The sequence below is a fragment of the Macaca nemestrina genome, chromosome 20 (assembly GCF_043159975.1).
Source record: "Macaca nemestrina isolate mMacNem1 chromosome 20, mMacNem.hap1, whole genome shotgun sequence".
Taxonomy (NCBI): Eukaryota; Metazoa; Chordata; class Mammalia; order Primates; family Cercopithecidae; genus Macaca; species Macaca nemestrina.
Window position 1 is genome coordinate 14965291 of NC_092144.1, and position 21248 is coordinate 14986538.

At 47.1% G+C, this 21248-nt stretch overlaps 1 protein-coding gene across 6 annotated transcripts; it reads left to right on the forward strand.

Annotated features, from left to right (window-relative positions):
* Positions 1-192: 192 nt before the first annotated feature.
* On the forward strand, positions 193-20010 carry CYP4F3 (cytochrome P450 family 4 subfamily F member 3). 6 transcript variants are annotated; one of them, XM_071087963.1, is made up of 13 exons: positions 193-260; positions 725-923; positions 3253-3397; positions 6342-6395; positions 6487-6614; positions 8742-8863; positions 9487-9757; positions 11632-11698; positions 11886-12015; positions 18141-18274; positions 18369-18433; positions 18616-18698; positions 19103-20010. In XM_071087963.1, exons 2-13 carry the CDS (start codon positions 726-728, stop codon positions 19266-19268), a joined length of 1563 nt encoding a protein of 520 aa, XP_070944064.1. In that variant the 5' UTR covers positions 193-260; position 725; the 3' UTR covers positions 19269-20010. The 6 variants fall into 6 exon arrangements, with proteins under 6 accessions (XP_070944064.1, XP_070944065.1, XP_070944068.1 ...); XM_071087964.1 differs by lacking the exon at positions 3253-3397 and adding an exon at positions 5041-5185; XM_071087966.1 differs by lacking the exons at positions 193-260; positions 725-923 and adding exons at positions 4865-4955; positions 5041-5185 and having other exon boundaries at positions 3310-3397.
* Positions 20011-21248: the final 1238 nt, after the last annotated feature.

Below are 21248 nucleotides of genomic sequence, written 5' to 3' on the forward strand. Positions count from 1 at the left end.
GTGGGAGGTGCTGAGACCTGAGGATCCAGTGCCCTTGCTGTGTCACCCGAGCTGGTTCTTCTGCATCCAGCTGGTCCCCCACACCCAGGTTTTGGCCGGCTGCCCAGACACAGGAGAAGCACCCAGGCTGTGGGGATTGGCTGGCCCAGCTCAGCCCAACCCAGCCTCCCACAGCCCTCCCTACATCAGGGGCCAGGGGCAAAAACCTCTCAGAAGAAGGGGAGAGGAAGTTGTGTGGGACAAGCTGCTCCTGACAGAAGGTGCCAGGGTGGGGGTGGCGGGCCTGGGGCATCCTAGCCTGTGATGGAGAGGGGCACTGGGCAAGGGGTTGGGTGTGCGAGCCCCTGGCCTTCCCACATTCTCCATGGCTGCCCAAGGCCCAGGCAGCTCCTGGGTGCTGGGCTGGAGGATGGGTGGGTTCCTAACTGAAACCAAGCCCCTGGCAACCTCCCAGTGATTCAGGCTGGGTCTCTCTGGACTTTAATCAGTCTCTCTCTCTCTTTCCCAATCTAAGTGCTTACCAGGTAACTGGAGGTCACTTGGCTGCTGGTTTTGGCTGGGCCTTTCTGGACTTTACCTCTCAGCCCCTGTTTATCCATCCGTGTTTACCCTCCCTGTTCTACCTCCAGCACTGCCCATCCCTGCCTCTCTCCACTGTCCCTGGAGCTCCCTGGGCCCTTCCCTGGGCCTCAGGGCCTCACCTACCATCCCGTCTGCCCTGCAGAATGCCACAGCTGAGCCTGTCCTGGCTGGGCCTCGGGCTGGTGGCAGTATCCCCGTGGCTGCTCCTGCTGCTGATCGGGGTCTCCTGGCTCCTGGCCCGTGTCCTGGCCTGGACCTACACCTTCTATGACAACTGCCGCCGCCTCCGGTGTTTTCCACAACCCCCGAAACGGAACTGGTTCTGGGGTCACCTGGGCCTGGTGAGTGTGGCAGCAGGATGGGTCTGGAGTCTCAGAGTGAATGGACTTCCTGAGGGGTCTGAGGTTTAGGGAGTGCGGGTAAAGGGGTGGGCTGGGGTCTGGGGTAGCAGAGAAGCAGGGGAGGCGTCTTACTCATTCCTCTGCTTATTCACTCATTTCTGTGCTGTGCCAACCCAAGCCCTTCTCACCTCCTTGTCCTCCCACTCCTGGCCTGCATCGAGTCCTTTTCCTGCCTGTCTTCCCACATTAGCAGAGAGAGGCCACTGCCGGGCTTCTGGGCAGAGGGTTGGCTGCACAGAGAGGCGAGTCCCTGGCATTCCCACATTCTCCATGGCTGGACTCGAGGCCTCCTGCACCCACTGTCCAGGGTCCTCTCCCTGCCTCGCCTATTTCCTGTTATGAGGGTACAGGTGGGCCCGAGGAGAGGTGTGGGCTGTCTCTCACCTCCACCACATCCGGAGGCACCTTCCTCTTATCTTGTTCCTCCCCAGTAAGATGTCCCAATGAGGTCCTGTTGCCAAACCCACATAAAAGTTGGTCACTCACTTCCCCTTTCAGAAGCCTTCCCTGACCTTTCTCTTCCCCCAGACCTTGCCCTCTGACTTAGACCTGCTCTGCCCTTTGGGGAACGTGGTCTCAATCTGCTCATGGCAAATGGCAGGACTGATGGGTGTGTCCACAGGTGAAGTGGGAGGGTGCACAGGACGCACTAGCACAGAGCCTGGTGCAGAAGCTGCTCCCAGGTGGGAGACACTGTCCTGATGGACGGTCAGAGTCACCTCTGCTCCCCTAGTGGCTGCTGAGAAGGGAGGGTCCCCTGTGTGCAGAACATTCTCCATGGGAGGAACTGGAACCTGTGTGGCTGGCAGAGGAACCAGTCAGGGCATGAAGGGATGTGAGGACCAGTCTTAGGGACATGTGTTGAGGCCATACTGCTCCCCACAAATCTCTCCTGTGAGGACCTCCCCATGTGGCCGCCTCTGGGCTGAAATGACTCCCAGAACAAGAAAATCTTTCCTCTCAAGCTAAGCCGACCTCTGTGAGTGGACGGTGTGTCTTTTCCTTCTGCCTTGGGATGCGCTCTTGGGACTTGGAGGTGGCCCCGAGAGAGAGAGCAGGAGGAATGTAGACAGATAGATAGGTAATAGGATAGATGGATGGATGGATGTACAGATAGGGTGAATAGATGGCTGGCTGGCTGGCTGGATAAGTAGGTGGGTGGGTAGATAGATAGATAGATAGATAGATAGATAGATAGATACATACATACATACATACATACATACATACATACATACATAACAGGATAGATGGATGGATGGACAGATGGATGTATGGATTGGATGGATGGATGGATGGATGGATGGATAATACATACATAGAATAGTAGATCGGATGGATAGATTAGGTGGATAGATATCTAGATTAGATATGTAGGGTGGATAGATTAGATAAATGGATAGATAGCCAGATGATTGATAGATAATAGTATAAATGGATAAGTGGATGAATGTACAGATAAGATGGATGGATGGATGGATTGATGGGCAGATAGATATATAGATAGAAAGATTAGATAGGATGAATAGATTAGATACATAGATAGATGAATAGATAGGTAGGTAGGTAGGTAGATAATAGGCTAGATGGATAAATGGATGCACAGATAGGATGGATGAATGGATAGATAGATAGATAGATAGATAAGATAAATGGATGGATTAGATAGATGGATAGATACATAGAAACATAGGTATATAGAATAGATAGATAGATAGATAGATAGATAGATAGATAGATAGATAGATAGATAGATAGATAGATAGATAGATATGTAGGTAAATAGATGGATAGGTAGACAGATAGGTAGATAGGTATATAGATGATAGATAGGTAGATAGATATATATAAGAGGAAGTTTATTACGGGAATTGGCTCACAGGATTATGGAGGCTGAGATGCTTCATGATCTGCTGTCCGCAGGCTGGAGAAATAGACACTAGCGGTGTAACTCAGAGTCCAAAGGCCTGAGAAGGTGGAGTTCTGATGTCCAAGGGCAGGAGAAGATGGATGTGCCAGTCCCAGAACAGAGCCAATTAGCCTTTCCTCTGCTTATTTGTGCTACCTGGGCTCTCAAAAGATTGAATGAGTTCTGCCCATACTGGGGAGGGTGGTTCTTCCTTCTTCAGTTTAACCAAATCGAATGCCAGTCTCTTCTGGAAACATCCTTACAGACAGATGATCAGCTATCTGGGCATCCTTTAGCCCAGTCAAGAGGACACCTAGAATTAACCATTACAGGAGGTGATGGCCCCTGCCTTGTTTGCAGGTCACCCCCACGGAGCAGGGCATGAGGGTCCTGACTCAGCTGGTGGCCACCTACCCCCAGGGCTTTAAGGTCTGGATGGGCCCCATCATCCCCGTCATCCGTTTTTGCCACCCCAACCTCATCCGGTCTGTCATCAACGCCTCAGGTACCACCTGGAACACTTGGTGGTGGGTGCTGCGGTGCATTTCAGGCCTGCAAGTCCCTCTGTCCCCAAGCTCCCGTTTGACCCCTGCAGTACTCTGGCCTCTCCTTTCCTTCTCTCTCAACCATCTTCATCTTTCTTTCATGTATTCACCAATTCCCATCTCAGCATCTCCTCTCTCCATTGCCCTCTGACACCCTGTCCTGGTGTTCTGGGCTGCCCTGAGGCCCCAAGAGACTTCAACCCAAGGCCCTGTCCTGGAGGAACCCCCAAGTTTAAGGAGGTGGATGTGGATGGAGACATCCCCAACTTCATGGGGTCAAGAAAGGGCCAGAGGGAGATGGATGATAGCCCAGAGAAGAGCAAGTTGTCTGCTGGGGCAGGCTGGAAGCCTTCCTGGGGGAAGAGTTACTGGAGCCATGTCTGGAACAATGAGTAGGAATGTTTGAAAGGAGAGCGCAGGGTGATGCAATTGGGCATCGTTAGTATTCAAGGCCCCTTGCCAGGTCTAGCATCACCTTGCCTGTCGCAAAGCCTAGAACAATGAGGAGGACTTGTGATTGGTGGAGGATCTGGACTGTTATTTCCATGAAGTCCACCTCTGGTGTGGGTCAAGTCCTTCTACCCCATCCTGTAGTTTGTCTGCCCTAAATTCATTGCTCTCCTGCTGCAGGCCCTGGGAATCTCCAAAAGGAGACTCCACCCCAACTTGGGGCCATCTCCTTGACCCCTGTGCTTCCCATCTTGGACAGGCCAGGCTGAGCAGGGGAACAGGCAGCATCCTACAGACGATGGCTCTGGCCTCAAAATGCTGAGTGACTCTGGGCTGTTTCTCAGCTGCTGTCTCTGGTTATTGAGGTCTCTTTCAGTTGTGAGTGGTGGAAACCCAACCTGGTGTGGTCTAAGCAAAGAAAGAGAATCTATTGATTTTAAAGTCCAGGGAGGATGGCCTTTAGGAATGGCTGGATCCAGGTCTCAAACAATGTCACTGGAAATCTGCCTTCCTCTCTTGGCTTTAGCTTTCTCCACGCCACTTTTCCTTTCAAGACAGCCTTTCCCTCATGACACCAACAATGAGTCCCAGAAGCTCAATTCTCACAGGAAAGCCCACATTTCCCCCAGAGTTCCCAGAAAAGGCCCATGATTTACTTGTCCTGGCCTGGATTACAGGATCTATTTTTCACCCAAACCCTGTGTCTCTGATTGCCCAGTCTTGGCAGGCCTGGGTCTTCCAGAGCTACTGTTTTGGGGGCACAAAGAAGTTTGATGGTTAAGGACTCAGACCATGGGTGCAGATAGACCCAGTCTCAGGCCTCAGGCTTGCCATGGTCTGGGACTACGGGCAAGTGACCTTATCATTTAGAGCCTCAGTCTCTTCATCTGGAAAATGGGATGAATGAAAGCCCAGCCCAGGGAACATGGTGTGTGGATCCACATGGGGAAAGACCTTTTCTGTCTGTGTAACTGAAGGACTGGAGAGTCCTGTGTGGAGGATGTGAGGAGGAAGCCCGGGGGAGCTCAGCACTGAGAGGAGGATGAGATGCTACTTGAAATTCTCAGGGTGAGGGCCTCAAAATCCTCCCTTCAGATCCTTCTCTCTCACAGCCTAGGAGAGCTTGAATTGGGTTCTGTGTCTTTCTCTCCAGATTCACAGCTCGGAGGAAGGTCTCCTATACATACAAAGCCTGGTGTGCACCTTTGGTGATGTGTGCTGCTGGTGGGTGGGGCCCTGGCATGCAATCGTCCGCATCTTCCACCCCACCTACATCAAGCCTGTGCTCTTTGCTCCAGGTAGACACTGCACTGGCCACGCCTTGCCCACAGCTGGGGTCTCTGTGCTGCCTCCAGTGGATCGCGTGCCCACGTGCAGACGGGAGGAGCTGTGGTGGAGATGCCACTGCCTCCCTCTCCCCTGGACTTCCACCTGTCTGACCTCTGTTCCTGTTTGCTCATGTCTGGGACGTGTCTCTATGATGGCTGTACGGGTCTGCTGTACGGCTATGTCTAGTCATGTGTATATTTACACGTGGGTCCTGGTTACACCTGAAATATGTTATACCTGGTTACATCTGGTATGTCATTCCAACTGCGGTCATGTAGAGCTGGTCATGTGTGGGGCTCCTCTGTGGCCAAGGACATGTGGGGCATGTGAGGGCCCGTTTGGTTCTTGTCTCAGGTGCTGTTTGACATTGTCGTTTCCTCCTGCTGGTCATGTCTGGGCTGTGTTTGGGGCTTGTGTGAGGTCTGGGACCCAGAGTCCCTAGGTGAGCTGTCTGATACATTATTTGAGTCTTGTCTGAGGCTGTGTTATAGTATGCTTGGGTCATGCCTAAGGAACAGTCTGGATCACATGTGGGCTATGTCTGGGACGTTAAAGATACCATATTTATATTCAACCTGGTGCCTGTATGTGGAACGCACTTTTAAGATCATGTTAGACCATCTCATGTGCATGTTAGAGCATACTGTCTCGTGTTAGAAATTGTCATGTATTTGGTGGCCATGTCAGGACATGTGAACACATGCCAGGGTCATGTCTCATGTCCAGGTCCACGTCAGAAGATGCCATGCCAGGAGATGTCAGAGAGTGCTGGGGCAGACAGGGTGTCCTAGGTCCTCATGAAGGCGCTCTGTAGAGTGCCGAGCTGTGCTCAGGGGTTGAGGAAAATGTTGGGTCACGTAGGAGGCGTGTCAAGGCATGCTGGAGGCCCGACATAGCTTCTCCGTGCCAGGTTAGGCAGTGCCATTGCTGTACTGTGCTGCCGTAGCCTGGTCTGGTCTTCCCTCTCCTCGCCCATCCTCCCTTCTTCCTCTGCCCTTGGTCCCCTTCCTGCTATGTGGGGCTTGGAGGGGAGAAATGCAAACCTCTTGCTGGGAGCCTCCCCCCACCCCCAAAGTTCCTCCTTCACCTGCCTCCATGGCCCCTGATTGTCCTCATTTATGTCAGCCACCATTGTACCAAAGGATAAGGTCTTCTACAGCTTCCTGAAGCCCTGGCTGGGTGAGTACCTGCAGGTGAACCGGGTTGGGAACAACCTGGAGGGCCAGGGGAGGGAGACGCCCTTGCCCATGGCCCTTGGCTGCCCCGTTAGGGGATGGGCTCCTGCTGAGTGCTGGTGACAAGTGGAGCCGCCACCGTCGGATGCTGACACCCGCCTTCCATTTCAACATCCTGAAGCCCTATATGAAGATTTTCAATGACAGTGTGAACATCATGCATGTGAGTTATTTGAAGCCAAGGTCCCAGCTGCAGCCTTTGGCTGGGGGGATCACAGACAGATCTGGTATGGAATTTTGGCTCTGCTTGTGCCATTGGGTCATTGTTCTTCCTCTCTGAGCTTTGGTTTCCTCATCTGTAAAATGGGGCTAATCATCCCTACTTAAAAGATAGTCAAGGTGATGTAATGGAGTCATGTCCCTGGTGCATAGTAGGTGCCCAGAAGGTGTCTGTTTCTATGTTTCCGTCACCCAAGCCCTGTAAACTCAAGAGGGTCATGACGACAATTACATAGTAGCTATTGCTGAGAAGAAACAACCTGAAAGCTCATTGGTTTAAAGCAGTAAAGGTTTATGAACGCTGATAAGTCTGTGGGACAGCTGGTGGGTTCTTCTGGATGTGGATGGAAGGGATCACTCATGATACGAGAGCAGCCTGGCGTCATGTAGGCAGCCTTGCAGGTGTTGGCCGAGTTCTCTCACATGTTTGGGTTTTGGCTGGCTTCAGCTGGGACCCCTGGATGTTCCTTCCATCTGATTCTCTCCCTCCAGAAGGCACCCCATGGTTTACAATGCAGACAGGGTTCCAGGGAGTAAGATGAGGCTTAACTTCATTCGTTATCACCTCATCATTTTTACCACATTGTATTTTGACATCAAAAGCCATTAGTCCAACACAGAATCAATGGCGGGGGGTAAAATAGGCTCTATTATTGGGAGTTGCTGAAAAACCACATTGCGAAGGGTGTGGATATGAGGAGAAGGGAAGGATTGGAGCAAAAATTTTGTGAAGTGTTTAGATTTTTTTTAACTTTAAAATTGACGTTAAGCTAGTTGCTGTTTCATAAATTCTTCTGGAAGAACAAGAAGCTCCTGGGTCAGAGACAAAGGATAGTTTTACTATTCATGAAACAGAGAGGAGTATGTGTTTCTTGTTAGATTGCATTTCTTCTCCAAGCCTCTCAAATCCCATGGGCTGACACAGGTGGGCTTCTTTTTTTTTTTTTTTTTTTTTTGAGACGGAGTCTGGCTCTGGAGTGCAGTGGCTGGATCTCAGCTCACTGCAAGCTCCGCCTCCCGGGTTTGCACCATTCTCCTGCCTCAGCCTCCCGAGTAGCTGGGACTACAGGCGCCCGCCACCTCGCCCGGCTATTTTTTTGTATTTTTTAGTAGAAACGGGGTTTCACTGTGTTAGCCAGGATGGTCTCGATCTCCTGACCTCGTGATCCGCCCGTCTCGGCCTCCCAAAGTGCTGGGATTACAGGCTTGAGCCACCGCGCCCGGCCACAGGTGGGCTTCTATGAATGCCGGCTGACATCATATATTGCATTACAGGGAAGGGGCATTAGGCTTAGGAATCTGTTTTTATAGCAAGCAGAAGCAGCATATCCAGGGGGTGTCCCTTATCCTCAAAGTTATTTTCTGCAAACACAACTCTGAGAAAATTTTCAAGTTAAGAATATCAGTGTCTTGCATTTGTGACATGCCCAGAAAGGGTGCTCAGGACTCATGGAGGACTACCTCTGCAAACATAGGTATGTTTTGGTAATCAATTTATAACAATGCAGATGAGGAAACCCAACATTTAAGCACTCACCATATGCCAGAAACAATGCCATGTGCCCATTCCATGACACGAGTACATATTGTCTAATTTAATTTTAAGAACTCTGTGAAGGAGAGATGATGTATTTCTGCCCCATGGCAGATGATGAAACTGAAGGTCTGAGAGATTAGGGAGCTAACCCAAGTTCACCCAGCTAATGAGTGAGCTTGGCGTGGTGGAGCAGTTTCTAACGTGGATTATATGGCTCCAAAGCACATCATCTTAACTGTTCCTGAAGATTTGACAGGTGTGATATAGGGGAGGGTAGTGAATTGACTAATGGCACACAGAGCACAGGAGCCAGAGCTGGAACTTGAACCTAGGTCTCCTAACTCCCAATCTTGGGTCTTCATCTCTTAATAGTAACAGCTTTTGCTTGCACCATAACCTGGTCCTCTCTGGGGAGGGGTCCCAGGGGAGAAGATGAAGAGGCTTATTCTGGGGAGTGCATCTTGACGGTTGGGGTTGGAGAGGTGCTCAAGGGAGCAAGGAGCCTGCCCCAGCTCCATCCCCTTCTCTGGCTAGGCCAAGTGGCAGCTCCTGGCCTCAGAGGGCAGTGCCCGTCTGGACATGTTTGAGCACATCAGCCTCATGACCTTGGACAGTCTGCAGAAATGTGTCTTCAGCTTTGACAGCCATTGTCAGGAGTAAGTTCTTGCCCAGGGTCTGGGATCTTGGGCCGTGGACCCAAGGTGGGTAGGTGGGGGAGGGAGGACTGAGCGGGGAAATCAGACAAACCTTCCTGGAGTTTTGTTATACCTGATCATTGAAGGACTGGTGTGAATTTTATCTTGAGGTTTCTAGGGACTCATTAAAAGGGTTCGAACTGGTGGGTGTGGTCAGAGCGGGTCTCTGTCAGGGACTGACTGTAATGTAGCACTAAATGGAGTTAACACTGATGCAAAGAAGCTAGGGTGGAAGCTGGACCATGCACTAGTTGGAGGAGCATAAAGTCCTAGCTTTGTGAACAGCTTCAGGAAGGAGAAGGGGCAAGACTGCATACTGGGAGGGAGAGAATAGGAGCATAATGTGCAAACTATCCTCCGGGTGCCTAGCGGCATGGAGGCATCTCACAGAGATAGGATGCAGGGAGAGATAAGAGAGCCTGGAGAGTTGATTTCGTGCTGATCCCCACCCTGTATCTGTGGGGTCATCTGTTCCTGGATACTCCGTTTACTGATAGGAGGTAGCTCCTGGCTACTGGTGGCAGGTGCTCCTGGGGCTTCAGGTGTATTAAATTGTTTCCCCCCTTTCTGTCCTTATCCTGCAGGAAGCCCAGTGAATATATTGCCGCCATCTTGGAGCTCAGTGCCCTTGTGGCAAAAAGACACCAGCAGTTCTTCCTGTACATAGACTTCCTGTATTATCTCACCCATGATGGGCAGCGTTTCCGCAGGGCCTGCCGCCTGGTGCACGACTTCACAGATGCCGTCATCCAGGAGCGGCGCCGCACCCTCCCTAGCCAGGGTGTTGAGGACTTCCTCCAAGCCAAGGCCAAATCCAAGACTTTGGACTTCATTGATGTGCTCCTGCTGAGCAAGGTGGGCTTCTCTGGGATCTGAATTCAAGAAGCAGAAGGGAGTTTCATGTGAAATGTCAGATGAAAGAATTTGAACTGGATCCAGAGGGCACTGGGGAGCCATGGAAGGTGATTGAGGAAGGGAGGGACAGGTCAGAGATAGGTTTTGGAGATGACTCTGTGGAGTGCACGTAGCAGGGAGCTGCTAGGTTTGAAACTGACAAGTCTGGGAGTTTGCTCTATTTACAAGCTAATGAGTTAATTGGCCACATTTCAATCTATACATCTATGTCTATGTCTGGGTCTATGTTTATGTTTTTGCCTATATCTTTCTATATCTTTGTCTCTGTTTGAGTTTGTGTCTTTGTCTATGATTGTGATTGTATGTGTTTGTCTTTGTCATTGGCCATATCTGTATGTCTTTGTCTGTATCTGTGTCTTTGTCTTTGTCTATGTTTTTACCTTTCTTTCTTTCCTTCCTTTCTTTCCTTCCTTCCTTCTCCTTCCTTCCTTCCTTCCTTCCTTCCTTCCTTCCTTCCTTCCTTCCTTCCTTCCTTCCTTCCTTCCTTCCTTCCTCCTTCCCTCCCTCCCTCCCTTCCTTCCTTCCTTCCTTCTTTTCTCTTTTCCTGTTTTTGACAGAGTCTCACTCTATCACCCAGGCTGCAGCTCAATGGCGCAATTTCGGCTCACTGCAACCTCTGCCTCCTGGGTTCAAACGATTCTCCTGCCTCAGCCTCCCCCGAGTAGCTGGGATTAGAGGCACCCACCACCACGCCAGGCTAATTTTTTTGTATTTTTAGTTGAGAGGGAGTTTCACTATTTTTAGTCTTGGACTCTTGACGTTGTGATCTGCCCGTCTTGGCCTCCCTAAGTGCTGGGATTACAGGTGTGAGCCACCGCGCCTGGCCATATTTTTGTCTTTGACTGTGCCTGTGTGCCTGTGTCTGTTTTTATCTGTCCATGTTTATGTCTACGAGTGTTTGTGTCTGTGGGTGTTTCTGTATCTATGTCTTTGTTTATGTCTATGTTTATGTGGATTTGTGTGTCTGTGTTTGTGTCTAAGTCTATGACTTTATCTATGTGTGTCTGTGTCTATGTCTGTGTGTCTATGTCTTTGTCTATGTGTATTTCTATTACGACAGATGCATTAAACCTCTAAGTCAGAGCAGCCCATGTCTTGCTCACGGCAATACTATCAGCCAGAGTAGGATTGTGGCACTGACTTTCCACCCCCAAGTCAAAGTCCTCCAAGGGCAATGCAATGTTTTCACCTGTACGTGCAGCACAGTTTGTACCCTAGGAGAGGCACCCTACATTATGAGTTCCAGCACATTTTCTACAGAGAGAGAGAGGGAGAGAGCGTGCGAGAGAGAGAGAAAGAGAGAGAGAGAGAGAGAGAGAGGAAGAAAGAGAGAGGGCACCAGCTTTGTGAGAGATTATGTGCTTTGTTCTGGATGCCATATTCCATAGACTTACAACTCAAATATCTCCAGGGAGATAAGATTCATTTACCACTGTAGAATGTGGGCAAATATCTTTGAAGCAATACTTAATCTCTAATTTCCAAAGCAAATTGCCATTTAATTATCCTGTAACCCAGGTTGCCAGCAACTTTTTCTCGGAAAGTTTTCATCATGCAGAAACATGAAAGCATCCATGGGGTCATTGAGTCTTCCCACTAGGGACCAAAGGAAAGGCAAGGAAGCCGGGAGGAAGTCCATGGGGTTGGGGCTCTGGCCATGGTGACCAGTAGGGGTCTAGGAGTGCAAGATGGGCTTGGGTTTCTGGAAGGAGGATGAATCTTCAGAGCTTGTCTCAGATTAGACTCAAGAGCCCTCAGAGGTAGTGTGGCTTTTTATGGGAGTGGGGGTTGGGAAATTATTGCCTTCTCTCCAGGATGAAGATGGGAAGAAGTTGTCTGATGAGGACATAAGAGCAGAAGCTGACACCTTTATGTTTGAGGGTGAGGGCCCCAGTGTGGGGCTAGAGTGGGGACTTGGATCTCTTCATTCCAGGAACAGGGTGGGTGGATCCCTCGCACTTCCCATCCCCCTTTCCCCATCTTCCATGAGGCCCAAAATGCATGGTTGCTGTCCACCCTTGGGTGCTGAAGCAGCCCAGAGACCCAAGCCTGCCTTGCTGCCTCCCAGGCCATGACACCACGGCCAGTGGTCTCTCCTGGGTCCTCTACCACCTTGCAAAGCACCCGGAATACCAGGAGCGCTGCCGGCAGGAGGTGCAAGAGCTTCTGAAGGACCGTGAGCCTAAAGAGATTGAATGGTGAGTGCAGGCGCTGGTGGCTGTTCCTGAGCCTCTCTCATTGACTCTGTTCCCCAGGTGGGAAGGGGAGGAGGGGTTGTTTTTGTTGATTCTTCCACTGTTGCTTGGTGGGAATAGGAGCAGAGGACCACAGGCAGGACTTAATACCCAGCCTGACTGTCTGGGGAAAGGTTACAGGCCGTTAGGTTACAGAAAGACCTGGGCTTCTGAGAGAATTGGTGATGATATGTGAGGACAGATAACGCCACTTAGCACATGTTCAGCAAATGAACTTCCCCTCCACTCTCTTCCTTTTCTCCCAGAAATATCATTTTTTTCAAACATCTTCACTTGTTGAATGTTTGCTCTTCTGTTCCCTAATTCCTACCCTTCTGTCCAGTCCAGGGATTTATAAAGGGAGACCTGGGGGTAAAAGTCATCCATTCTAGTTCAGAACACCTGCATCGTTCATCCATCCCGTCCTCATTCAGCAAACGCTCCCACACTGCATTCCCACCCCCACATCTGTACACAGCATCTTTCTGTGCTCTGGAGACCTGGGAAGGACCCAGCCCAGGGATCTGTTTTCCAGGTGCTCCCAGCCTGGTGGGGGAACTGTCCCTGGGCAGGACTCTCCCAGCCCACGTGGGCAGGGATGGGGTTTAGAGTAAGAGAAGCAGGACTAGGGGGATATAGAAAGTGTCTCAGTTGAGAGCCTGAATAATGATCAGTCGATAATTGGGTACAGTTGGGGAGCAGTGCCCTAGGTCAAGAAGACCACCTGGGGTCTTTGAGGGAGGAAGAGAGAGAGAGGAGAGAGAGAGGGAGGGGGGAGAGAGAGAGAGAGAGAGAGAGAGAGAGAGAGCAGAGCAGGGTCAGGACAGAAAGGAGGAGAAGGGGAGAGAGAGGAAAAGACTGAGTTGTGGGTTGTGGTGAGATGATAAAACTGGAGATGGTAGCAGGGGCTGGTTGTGGAAGCCTCCGGGAAAATGTTAATGGCTTCAGTTTTAGCCAAGGGCAATAGGGAGCCATGAGAAGTGTTTGAGCAGGGGAGGGACAGGTCACATCTAGGTACCAGGAAGATCTTTCTAGGGCTAGTGTGGAGGGTGGACTGGAGAGGACCAGCTATAGAATGAGGGCACAGTGGGGACATTCTAAGGCCTGAGCCAGGCCAGGGGCTGGAGGAAGGAGAGGAAGTTTTGGAATGAATGGGTGTCTTGGATTCAGTGTCCTCCTGTCCACGCCTTTGCCCAGCACAGCAGTCCTGGGAGGGAAATAAACATTTTTATGCTTTTAAAATAAAGAATATTTTTGCAATTTTTTTAAACACATTTTTATTGATGCATAATAGATGTACATAGTTTTGAAATACATGTGATAATCTAACATATGCATATAATTGATAAAGATCAAGTCAGTGTTCTTGGGATATCCATCGCTTGAAATGTTTATCTTTTCTTTATGCTAGAAACGTAACTAACACAAGCAAACTATTTCAGAATGTGGAGAACATATTGTAAACTATAGTGAGCCCAGTGATCTCTCGAGTGCTAGGTTTCATTTCTCCTATCAAACCTCATATTTGTACCCATTAATCAACTTTTTCTCATCCTTCCCTCCCCTCTGCCAACCTATTTTCTTTTTTCATGAGATCCACTTTTTCAGCTCCCACATATGAGTGAGAACATGCGATATTTGTCTTTCTGTTTTTGGCTTATTTACTTACCACAGTGACCTCCAGTTCCATCCATGTTGCCACAGATGACAACATTTCAGTTTTTTAAATGACTGAATAGTATTCCATTGTGTATACACACTACATTTTCTTTATCCATTCATCTATTGATAGACACTTAGGTTGAATCCATATTTTGGCTGTTGTGAATAGTGCTGCAATAAACACGGAAGTACAGATATCTCTTCAACAGATTCATTTTCTTTCTTTGGGATAGAAATTTCTTGTCTTTCTTTTCAGTAGTGGATTTTCTAGGTTATACGGTAGTTCTAGTTTTAGTTTCTTAAGGAACCTCTGTGCTGTTCTCTGCAGTGGTTGCACTAATTTATATTCCCACCCACAGTGTGTGAGAGCTCCCCTTTCTCCATGTCCTCACCAGCATCTATCGTTGCCTGTGTTTTTGATAAAAGCCATTTTAACTGGGATGAGACGATATCTCATTGTGGTTTTGATTTGCATTTCTCTGAAGATTAGTGACATTGAGCATTTTTCCATCTACCTATTGGCCATTTGTATGTCTTCTTTTAAGAAATGTCTATTCAGATCTTTTGTCCGTTTTAAAATCAGATGATTTGGTTACTTTTCCAATTGAGTTGTTTGAGCTGCTTATATATTCTGGTTATTAATCGCTTGCCAGATGGGTAATTTGTATTTTCTGCCATTCTGTGGGTTGATTCTTCACTTTGTGGATTGTTTCCTTTGCTGTGCAGAAGGTTTTTCTTTTGATATAATCTCATTTCTCTATTGCCTGTGCTTTTGAGGTCTTACATAGAAAATCTTTGCCCAGACCCAAGTCCTTTAGTATAAAACCAAGATTTCAAGCAAAATTATATGTGTAGTTTAAAAAAATGGTCAAAAGACTTTATGATAAAAATGAAGTTCCTTTTTAAACTCCACCTTAGCAGTGACTACAGTCAACAGTTTTCTGTGTATTCTTCTAGAAAATGGCTATCCCAATGCCAATATTTATATGAACTCACACTGTGACTTTTATTTATATGAACACGTACTGTGCTTTTCTTTGTAAATGAAAGTCCACAAAATAGACACAGGTCTGCATATTATCTCTGAGATCTTTTACTTTTCTCAAAATATAAATTTTAGGCCGGGCGCGGTGGCTCACGCCTGTAATCCCAGCACTTTGGGAGGCCGAGACGGGCGGATCATGAGGTCAGGAGTTCGAGACCATCCTGACTAACACGGTGAAACCCCGCCTCTACTAAAAAAATACAAAAAACTAGCCGGGCGTGGTGGTGGGCGCCTGTAGTACCAGCTACTCCCGGAGGCTGAGGCAGGAGAATGGCATAAACCAGGGAGGCGGAGCTTGCAGTGAGCTGAGATCCGGCCACTGCACTCCAGCCCGGCGACAGAGTGAGACTCCGTCTCAAAAAAAAAAAAAAAAAAAAATATATATATATATATATATATATATAAATTTTGGAAAATGAGTTTTTTTTTAATTTGTTCTTTGTCTTCGACAAGTTTTAATTATATATGTTTAGAGGCACAATATGATGTTATAATATATATGATATATGTATACATATATCAACATAGAAATGAGCTGAATAAACTATACAGCACTCAGAAAAAAATAGCATTAAGGCACCCTGTTGAGTGAAAAAAACTTACAAGTATATACATAAGTACATGTAAAACAGCAAGAAGTATATAGATATATATTTATAAAAATGAATGATTTATAGGTAGATGATGGAGAGATAGATGATTGATGGATAGATAGATACGTTGATATATGTATATGATATATTTATGATATATGATATATATGATGTATGTACACAACCTGAAATTATTAAATCGAGGTAATGAACAAATCCATCACTTTATGTATTTATCATTTTTGTGTTGAGAACATTTGAAGTTTACTTTCTTAGCAATTTCAACTAATACAATACTTTGTTTACTAAAGGCACGAGGCTGTGCAGCAGATCTCAAAAACTTATTCCTGTTGTCTAACTGAAGCTTCCACCCTTTGACTACCTTTTCACCCTCTCTGTCCCTCCCCCAGCCCTGGCGTCTGGTAACCACCATTCTATTCCTATTTCTATGAGCTTGACTATTTTAGTCAAGATAAGTAAGATAAGATTATTTAGCCAAGATAAGTAAGATCATGTGTGTTTGTGTTTCTGCACCTGGCTTACTTCACTTAGCATGAGTTCCTCCAGGTTCTTCCATGTTGTGGCAAATGAGATAAGTTTTCTTTTTTAAAGGCGAAATAGGATTCCATTGTGTATACATATACACCACATGGGAAAAGAGCATTAAGTTACAAAACAAATGATACAAAAGAGTTCTTCTTGCACCAAATGAGACATTACAGATAAGACTAGGGTTTTCCTTAACAATCCTGCCACCCCACCTAAGCCTTTCTCATTCTCCAAAGGTGTCTCTAGAGCCATAGATTTGTTATCTATCTATCTATCTATCTATCTATCTATCTATCTATCTATCTATCTATCTATCTCTGTATCTATCTATGTAACTATGTCTCTATCTTCTGTTATCTATCTCTACTTATCTATCTACATATTATCTATGTATCTATCTATATCATCTATTTATCATCTATCTATCTATCCGTCAATCATCTATCTCTCCATCATCTATGAATCATTCATTTTTGTAAATATATATCCATATACTTCTTACTGTTTTACAGGTACTTACGTATATATTTGTAACTTTTTTCCACTCAACAGTGTGCCTTAATGCTATTTTTTTCTGAGTGCTGTATAGTTTATTCAGCTCTTTTCTATGTTAAAGAGGACATTAAACATTTTCAATTATAGTAGATATTTCCAATTTGCCTTCCAGAGTGTCTGTACTGATTTACCTTCTCACCTGCAGTATGTGATGAGACTAGTGATCCCTATTTCCTCCTTTTGTGTAGCTGTATAGTATTCCATTGTGTGGCTGTTTATCTAAACATTTTCCCATCGATGTATATTTGGCTTGTCTCCAAACTTTTGCCAAACTGGGTGTGATGCAGTCAGCATGTGTGCACAGTGACCATTCCTTACATATATAAACATCTCTGCAGGACAAATTCTCTAAAGTGCAATTGCTGAATCAAAGACCATTTGCACTGTACAATTATTATATTTTTTGAGACAGTTTCACTCTTGTTGCCCAGGCTGGAGTGCAATAGTGTGATCTCAGCTCACTGCAATCTCCACTTCCCAGGTTTAAGCAATTCTCCTGCCTCAGCCTCCTGAGTAGCTGGGATTACAGATGCCTGCCACCAACCCTGGGTAATTTTTTTGTAGAGATGAGGTTTCACCATGTTGGCCAAGCTGGTCTCGAACTCCTGATCTCAGATGATCTGCCTGCCTCGGTCTCCCAAAGTACTGGGATTACAGGCGTGAGCCACCGTACAATATGATTGCAAATCCTTTACTATTAGCTGAGTTTTATGGCACAAACTTTCCCATAACTTTACCAATAGTACTATTGTATTATTGAATTTTAAATCTGGACCAATCTTCATATTTCTTCTTTTGATGGACATTTAAAAAAATAAGAGTGAAACTGAACATCTCTTGCATGTGCTGATGTTATTTGCTTTCTTTTTATGGAACTGATTTTCTTATTATTTTTCTTCTTTTTCTTTGGACTGTTTAAAAGTATTTACTTTTAAGAATGTGTATTAAGATTGATTTTTTTCTGCCTTGTGTTGCAAAATATTGCCTTTTAACTTTTGGAGGGTACTTTTGATTAATTTCTATGACGTTAAGTTGGTTCACATGTTTCTTTCAGAACTGTAAAATCTATCCATTTCCCAGGATTTTGTTTGGGGTGGGTGGGGGTCCCTTTACCAAATGTGAAGTTTTCACTTATTCTCATGTCTTTTTCTGAGCTCTTTGTACTGTTCCATGGGTCTGTTTTCTTGTTTCTGCAACAGTGCCACACTGTTTTTATTCCTGCAACTTTGTAACAATTATTATTATTATTATTATTATTATTTTATTTTATTTTATTTTTTTTGAGACGGAGTCTCGCTCTGCCGCCCAGGCTGGAGTGCAGTGGCCGGATCTCAGCTCACTGCAAGCTCCGCCTCCCGGGTTCACGCCATTCTCCTGCCTCAGCCTCCCGAGTAGCTGGGACTACAGGCGCCTGCCACCGCGCCCGGCTAGTTTTTTGTATTTTTTAGTAGAGACGGGGTTTCACCGTGTTAGCCAGGATGGTCTCGATCTCCTGACCTCGTGATCCGCCCGTCTCGGCCTCCCAAAGTGCTGGGATTACAGGCTTGAGCCACCGCGCCCGGCCGTAACAATTCTTTTTAAAAGTTTATTTCGTTACAGGGAGAAAACGTCTCACTTGCAAACAGAGAAGCTGATAGTTGTGTCTTTGCTCCCTTGATAAGGATTGGGGCTGGGTGTTTCCTTAGGGACGACTTGGCCCAGCTGCCCTTCCTGACCATGTGCATTAAGGAGAGCCTGCGGTTGCACCCCCCAGTTCCTGCCATCTCCCGCTGCTGCACCCAAGACATTGTGCTCCCAGACGGCCGGGTCATCCCCAAAGGTGCCCACAGCCTCAGGGGGAGGAGGCTTCTGGGTAGGAAGAGGAGCCCCTCAGGCAGGGGTACTTGTCCTGATGGCCCCCTTCTCTCCCACAGGTGTTATCTGCCACATCAGTGTTCTCGGAACCCATCACAACCCAGCTGTGTGGCCGGACCCTGAGGTGTGGGGCCCCCCTCCATCCCTCTGTTTTTTGTACATTCCAAGGCTCCTAGAGGAGGGGGCAGGATTTTCATCAGGAGAATCCAACATCGCCTCCCTCCAAGACACACACAACTCTCTCTCTCTTCAAGGGTCGTGGACTGGGAGACCCCATCCAGCAACCCTTCTTGGTCTCACTTCCAGGTCTACGACCCCTTTCGCTTTGACCCAGAGAACATCAAGGAGAGGCCACCTCTGGCTTTTATTCCCTTCTCGGCAGGACCCAGGTAAGGGTGGCCTGTGTCTGAGGTGGGGCGGGTTGATGGGTGCAGGGGTCTGGGCATGACAGTGGGGAGAAGGGGGACATTGTAGATGGTCCGAGTTCCAGCTCTCCCTCACCTCCTCTGGAGTTTATGGGAAAAGGTCCATAGAGTAGGGTTGGGTTGGTCCTAGAAGGGTCTGTGGTATGCTCAGAGCCCTCTCCAACCCCACCTTGGTCTAGGCTGGGGGCTGGAGCTGGGCTAGACTTGCAGGATATGCAAGCCCACATGGGGATCCAGGCACGGATACCCACTTCTCTATTCCTCAAACTGACCTGGGCGGGGTTGGGTGTCCCAGGCCAGGTTTTCAGCTTGAGGGGGCCAGGATGGGGCTCCTGGGTGCAATCAGAGTTTCCATCCCTCTCCCCAAGGAATTGCATCGGGCAGGCGTTCGCGATGGCTGAGATGAAGGTGGTCCTGGCGCTCACGCTGCTGCGCTTCCGCGTCCTGCCGGACCACACCGAGCCCCGCAGGAAGCCGGAGCTGGTCCTGCGCGCAGAGGGCGGACTTTGGCTGCGGGTGGAGCCCCTGAGCTGAGTTCTGCAGAGACCCACTCTGACCCCATTAAAATGACCCCTGATTCATCAAAAGTGAAGCACAGAATTACCCTATGACCCTATTCCACACTCCTGTATTGCATCCTAGATACCTACTCAAAATAATTGAGGCAGGTGTTCAAACAAAAAGACGCTTGTGCATGAATGTTCATGGCAGCCCTATTCACAGTGGCCAAACAATGAAAACAACCCCAAGGTGTATATTACCAGATGAAAGGATAAACAAAATGTGGTCCATCCATACAATGGAATATTATACAGCCATAAAAAGGAATGAAGCAGTGATCCCTACTACACTGTAGATGAACCTTGAATACATGATACTGAATGAAAGACATCAGATGCAAAAGGTCACACAGTGTACAGTCCTTTTATATGAAATTTCCAGAACAGGCCAATCTGAAGAGATGGATAACAGATTGGTGGCTTTCAGCAGCTGTGGGGAGGTGGGACTGAGGAGCGACTGCTAATCAGGATGGGGTTTCCTCCTGGGATGGTGAAAATGTTCCGGACCTAGATAGTGACGAAGGTAGCACGACATTGTGAGTGCACTAAATGCTGTTGAATTGGACACTTTAGAATGGTTGGAATGGTGATTTTTATGTGAATTCTACCTAAAAATGCTATTATAGCTCATATATTCTTTTTTCCATCTGGATTATTCACACAGGAATATGTTGTGAGCATCTTTCCATGACATTAAATCATCTTAGGAAACATTATTTGGTGTTCTTCAAAATGTGTATGTTAAGTATTCAAATCACTCTTAAATGTTTTAAAATATGTAATTTTAGAAAATAATGTAAAAGGGTTTTGTCTCAGTTTGTAAGATTTCTTTTCATGCACATTAATGGCTTGAAGTATCATTATCAGTTAGAAATCGAGTCATTCTTCATCAAATGACTTTTGGAGTAGAGATCTTATTTTTATAGCAATAGATGCACAAATATTCCTGTAAGATACAGGTGTGGTTAGACACTTTTCTAGAACAGGTATGCCCTGCAAACTCCACAGACACTGATTGTTTTTGTCCTATTAACAAATAGACCACTGAGAAGGGAGAAGGTGACATTTTAGCTTTCCCAGGTAAAAGTGCTTTTCATCCTCACACCAATTTTATGGAGTGGACGCTAACTCTCTTGCTCAGGGTCACTCAGTGAGTGGCAGAGTGGGAATAAATCTGGTTCATTTGGCATCAGAGGTCATGCCTTATCCTACCACAGAAGTGATTTTCAAAGTGACCCTCTGCCCTAGGTGCATCAGATCACCTGGGTGAGTAGACGAGACTTTGATAGGGGGTGCCTATTTTTTTTTTTTTTTTTTTTTGAGACAGAGTCTCACTCTGTTGCCCAGGCTGGAGTGCAGTGGCACGATCTCGGCTCATTGCAACCTCTACCTCCCAGGTTCAAGTAATTGTCCTGCCTCAGCCTCCCAAGTAGCTGGGATTACAGGCACCTGCCACCACACCCAGCTAATTGTTGTATTTTTAATAGAGACAGGGTTTCGCCATGTTGGCCACACTGATGTTGAACTCCTGACCTCAGGTGATCTGCCCACATCAGCCTCCCAAAGTTCTGAGATCACAGGTGTGAGCCACCATGCCTGGCCTTAAATTTTTAAATGTAATATTGTGGACATGAAATACATTCACTCATGTAAAAAGTTAAATGCACAGTGAGAAGTACTGGTGCTACATATGTCCTTCCTCTGCCCATTTTCTCCCTCTTTATAAAGGTAAACACTTTTACTCTCTGAGTATCCTTTCATCTATTTAGGCAAACAATACATGTAGTTAGTAACCCTCTGCCTCACCCTCAAATTACGTTAAATTTTCAGAAGTAAAACTTTGTTCTATTGGGCGCACAGTTCTGAGTTTTCACAAATGGCTAGAGTCGTGTACCCATCACTACCATAGCCACCCTTTGCAGTAGAAAGCTTTCTTCCATCCCTAACCCCTGGC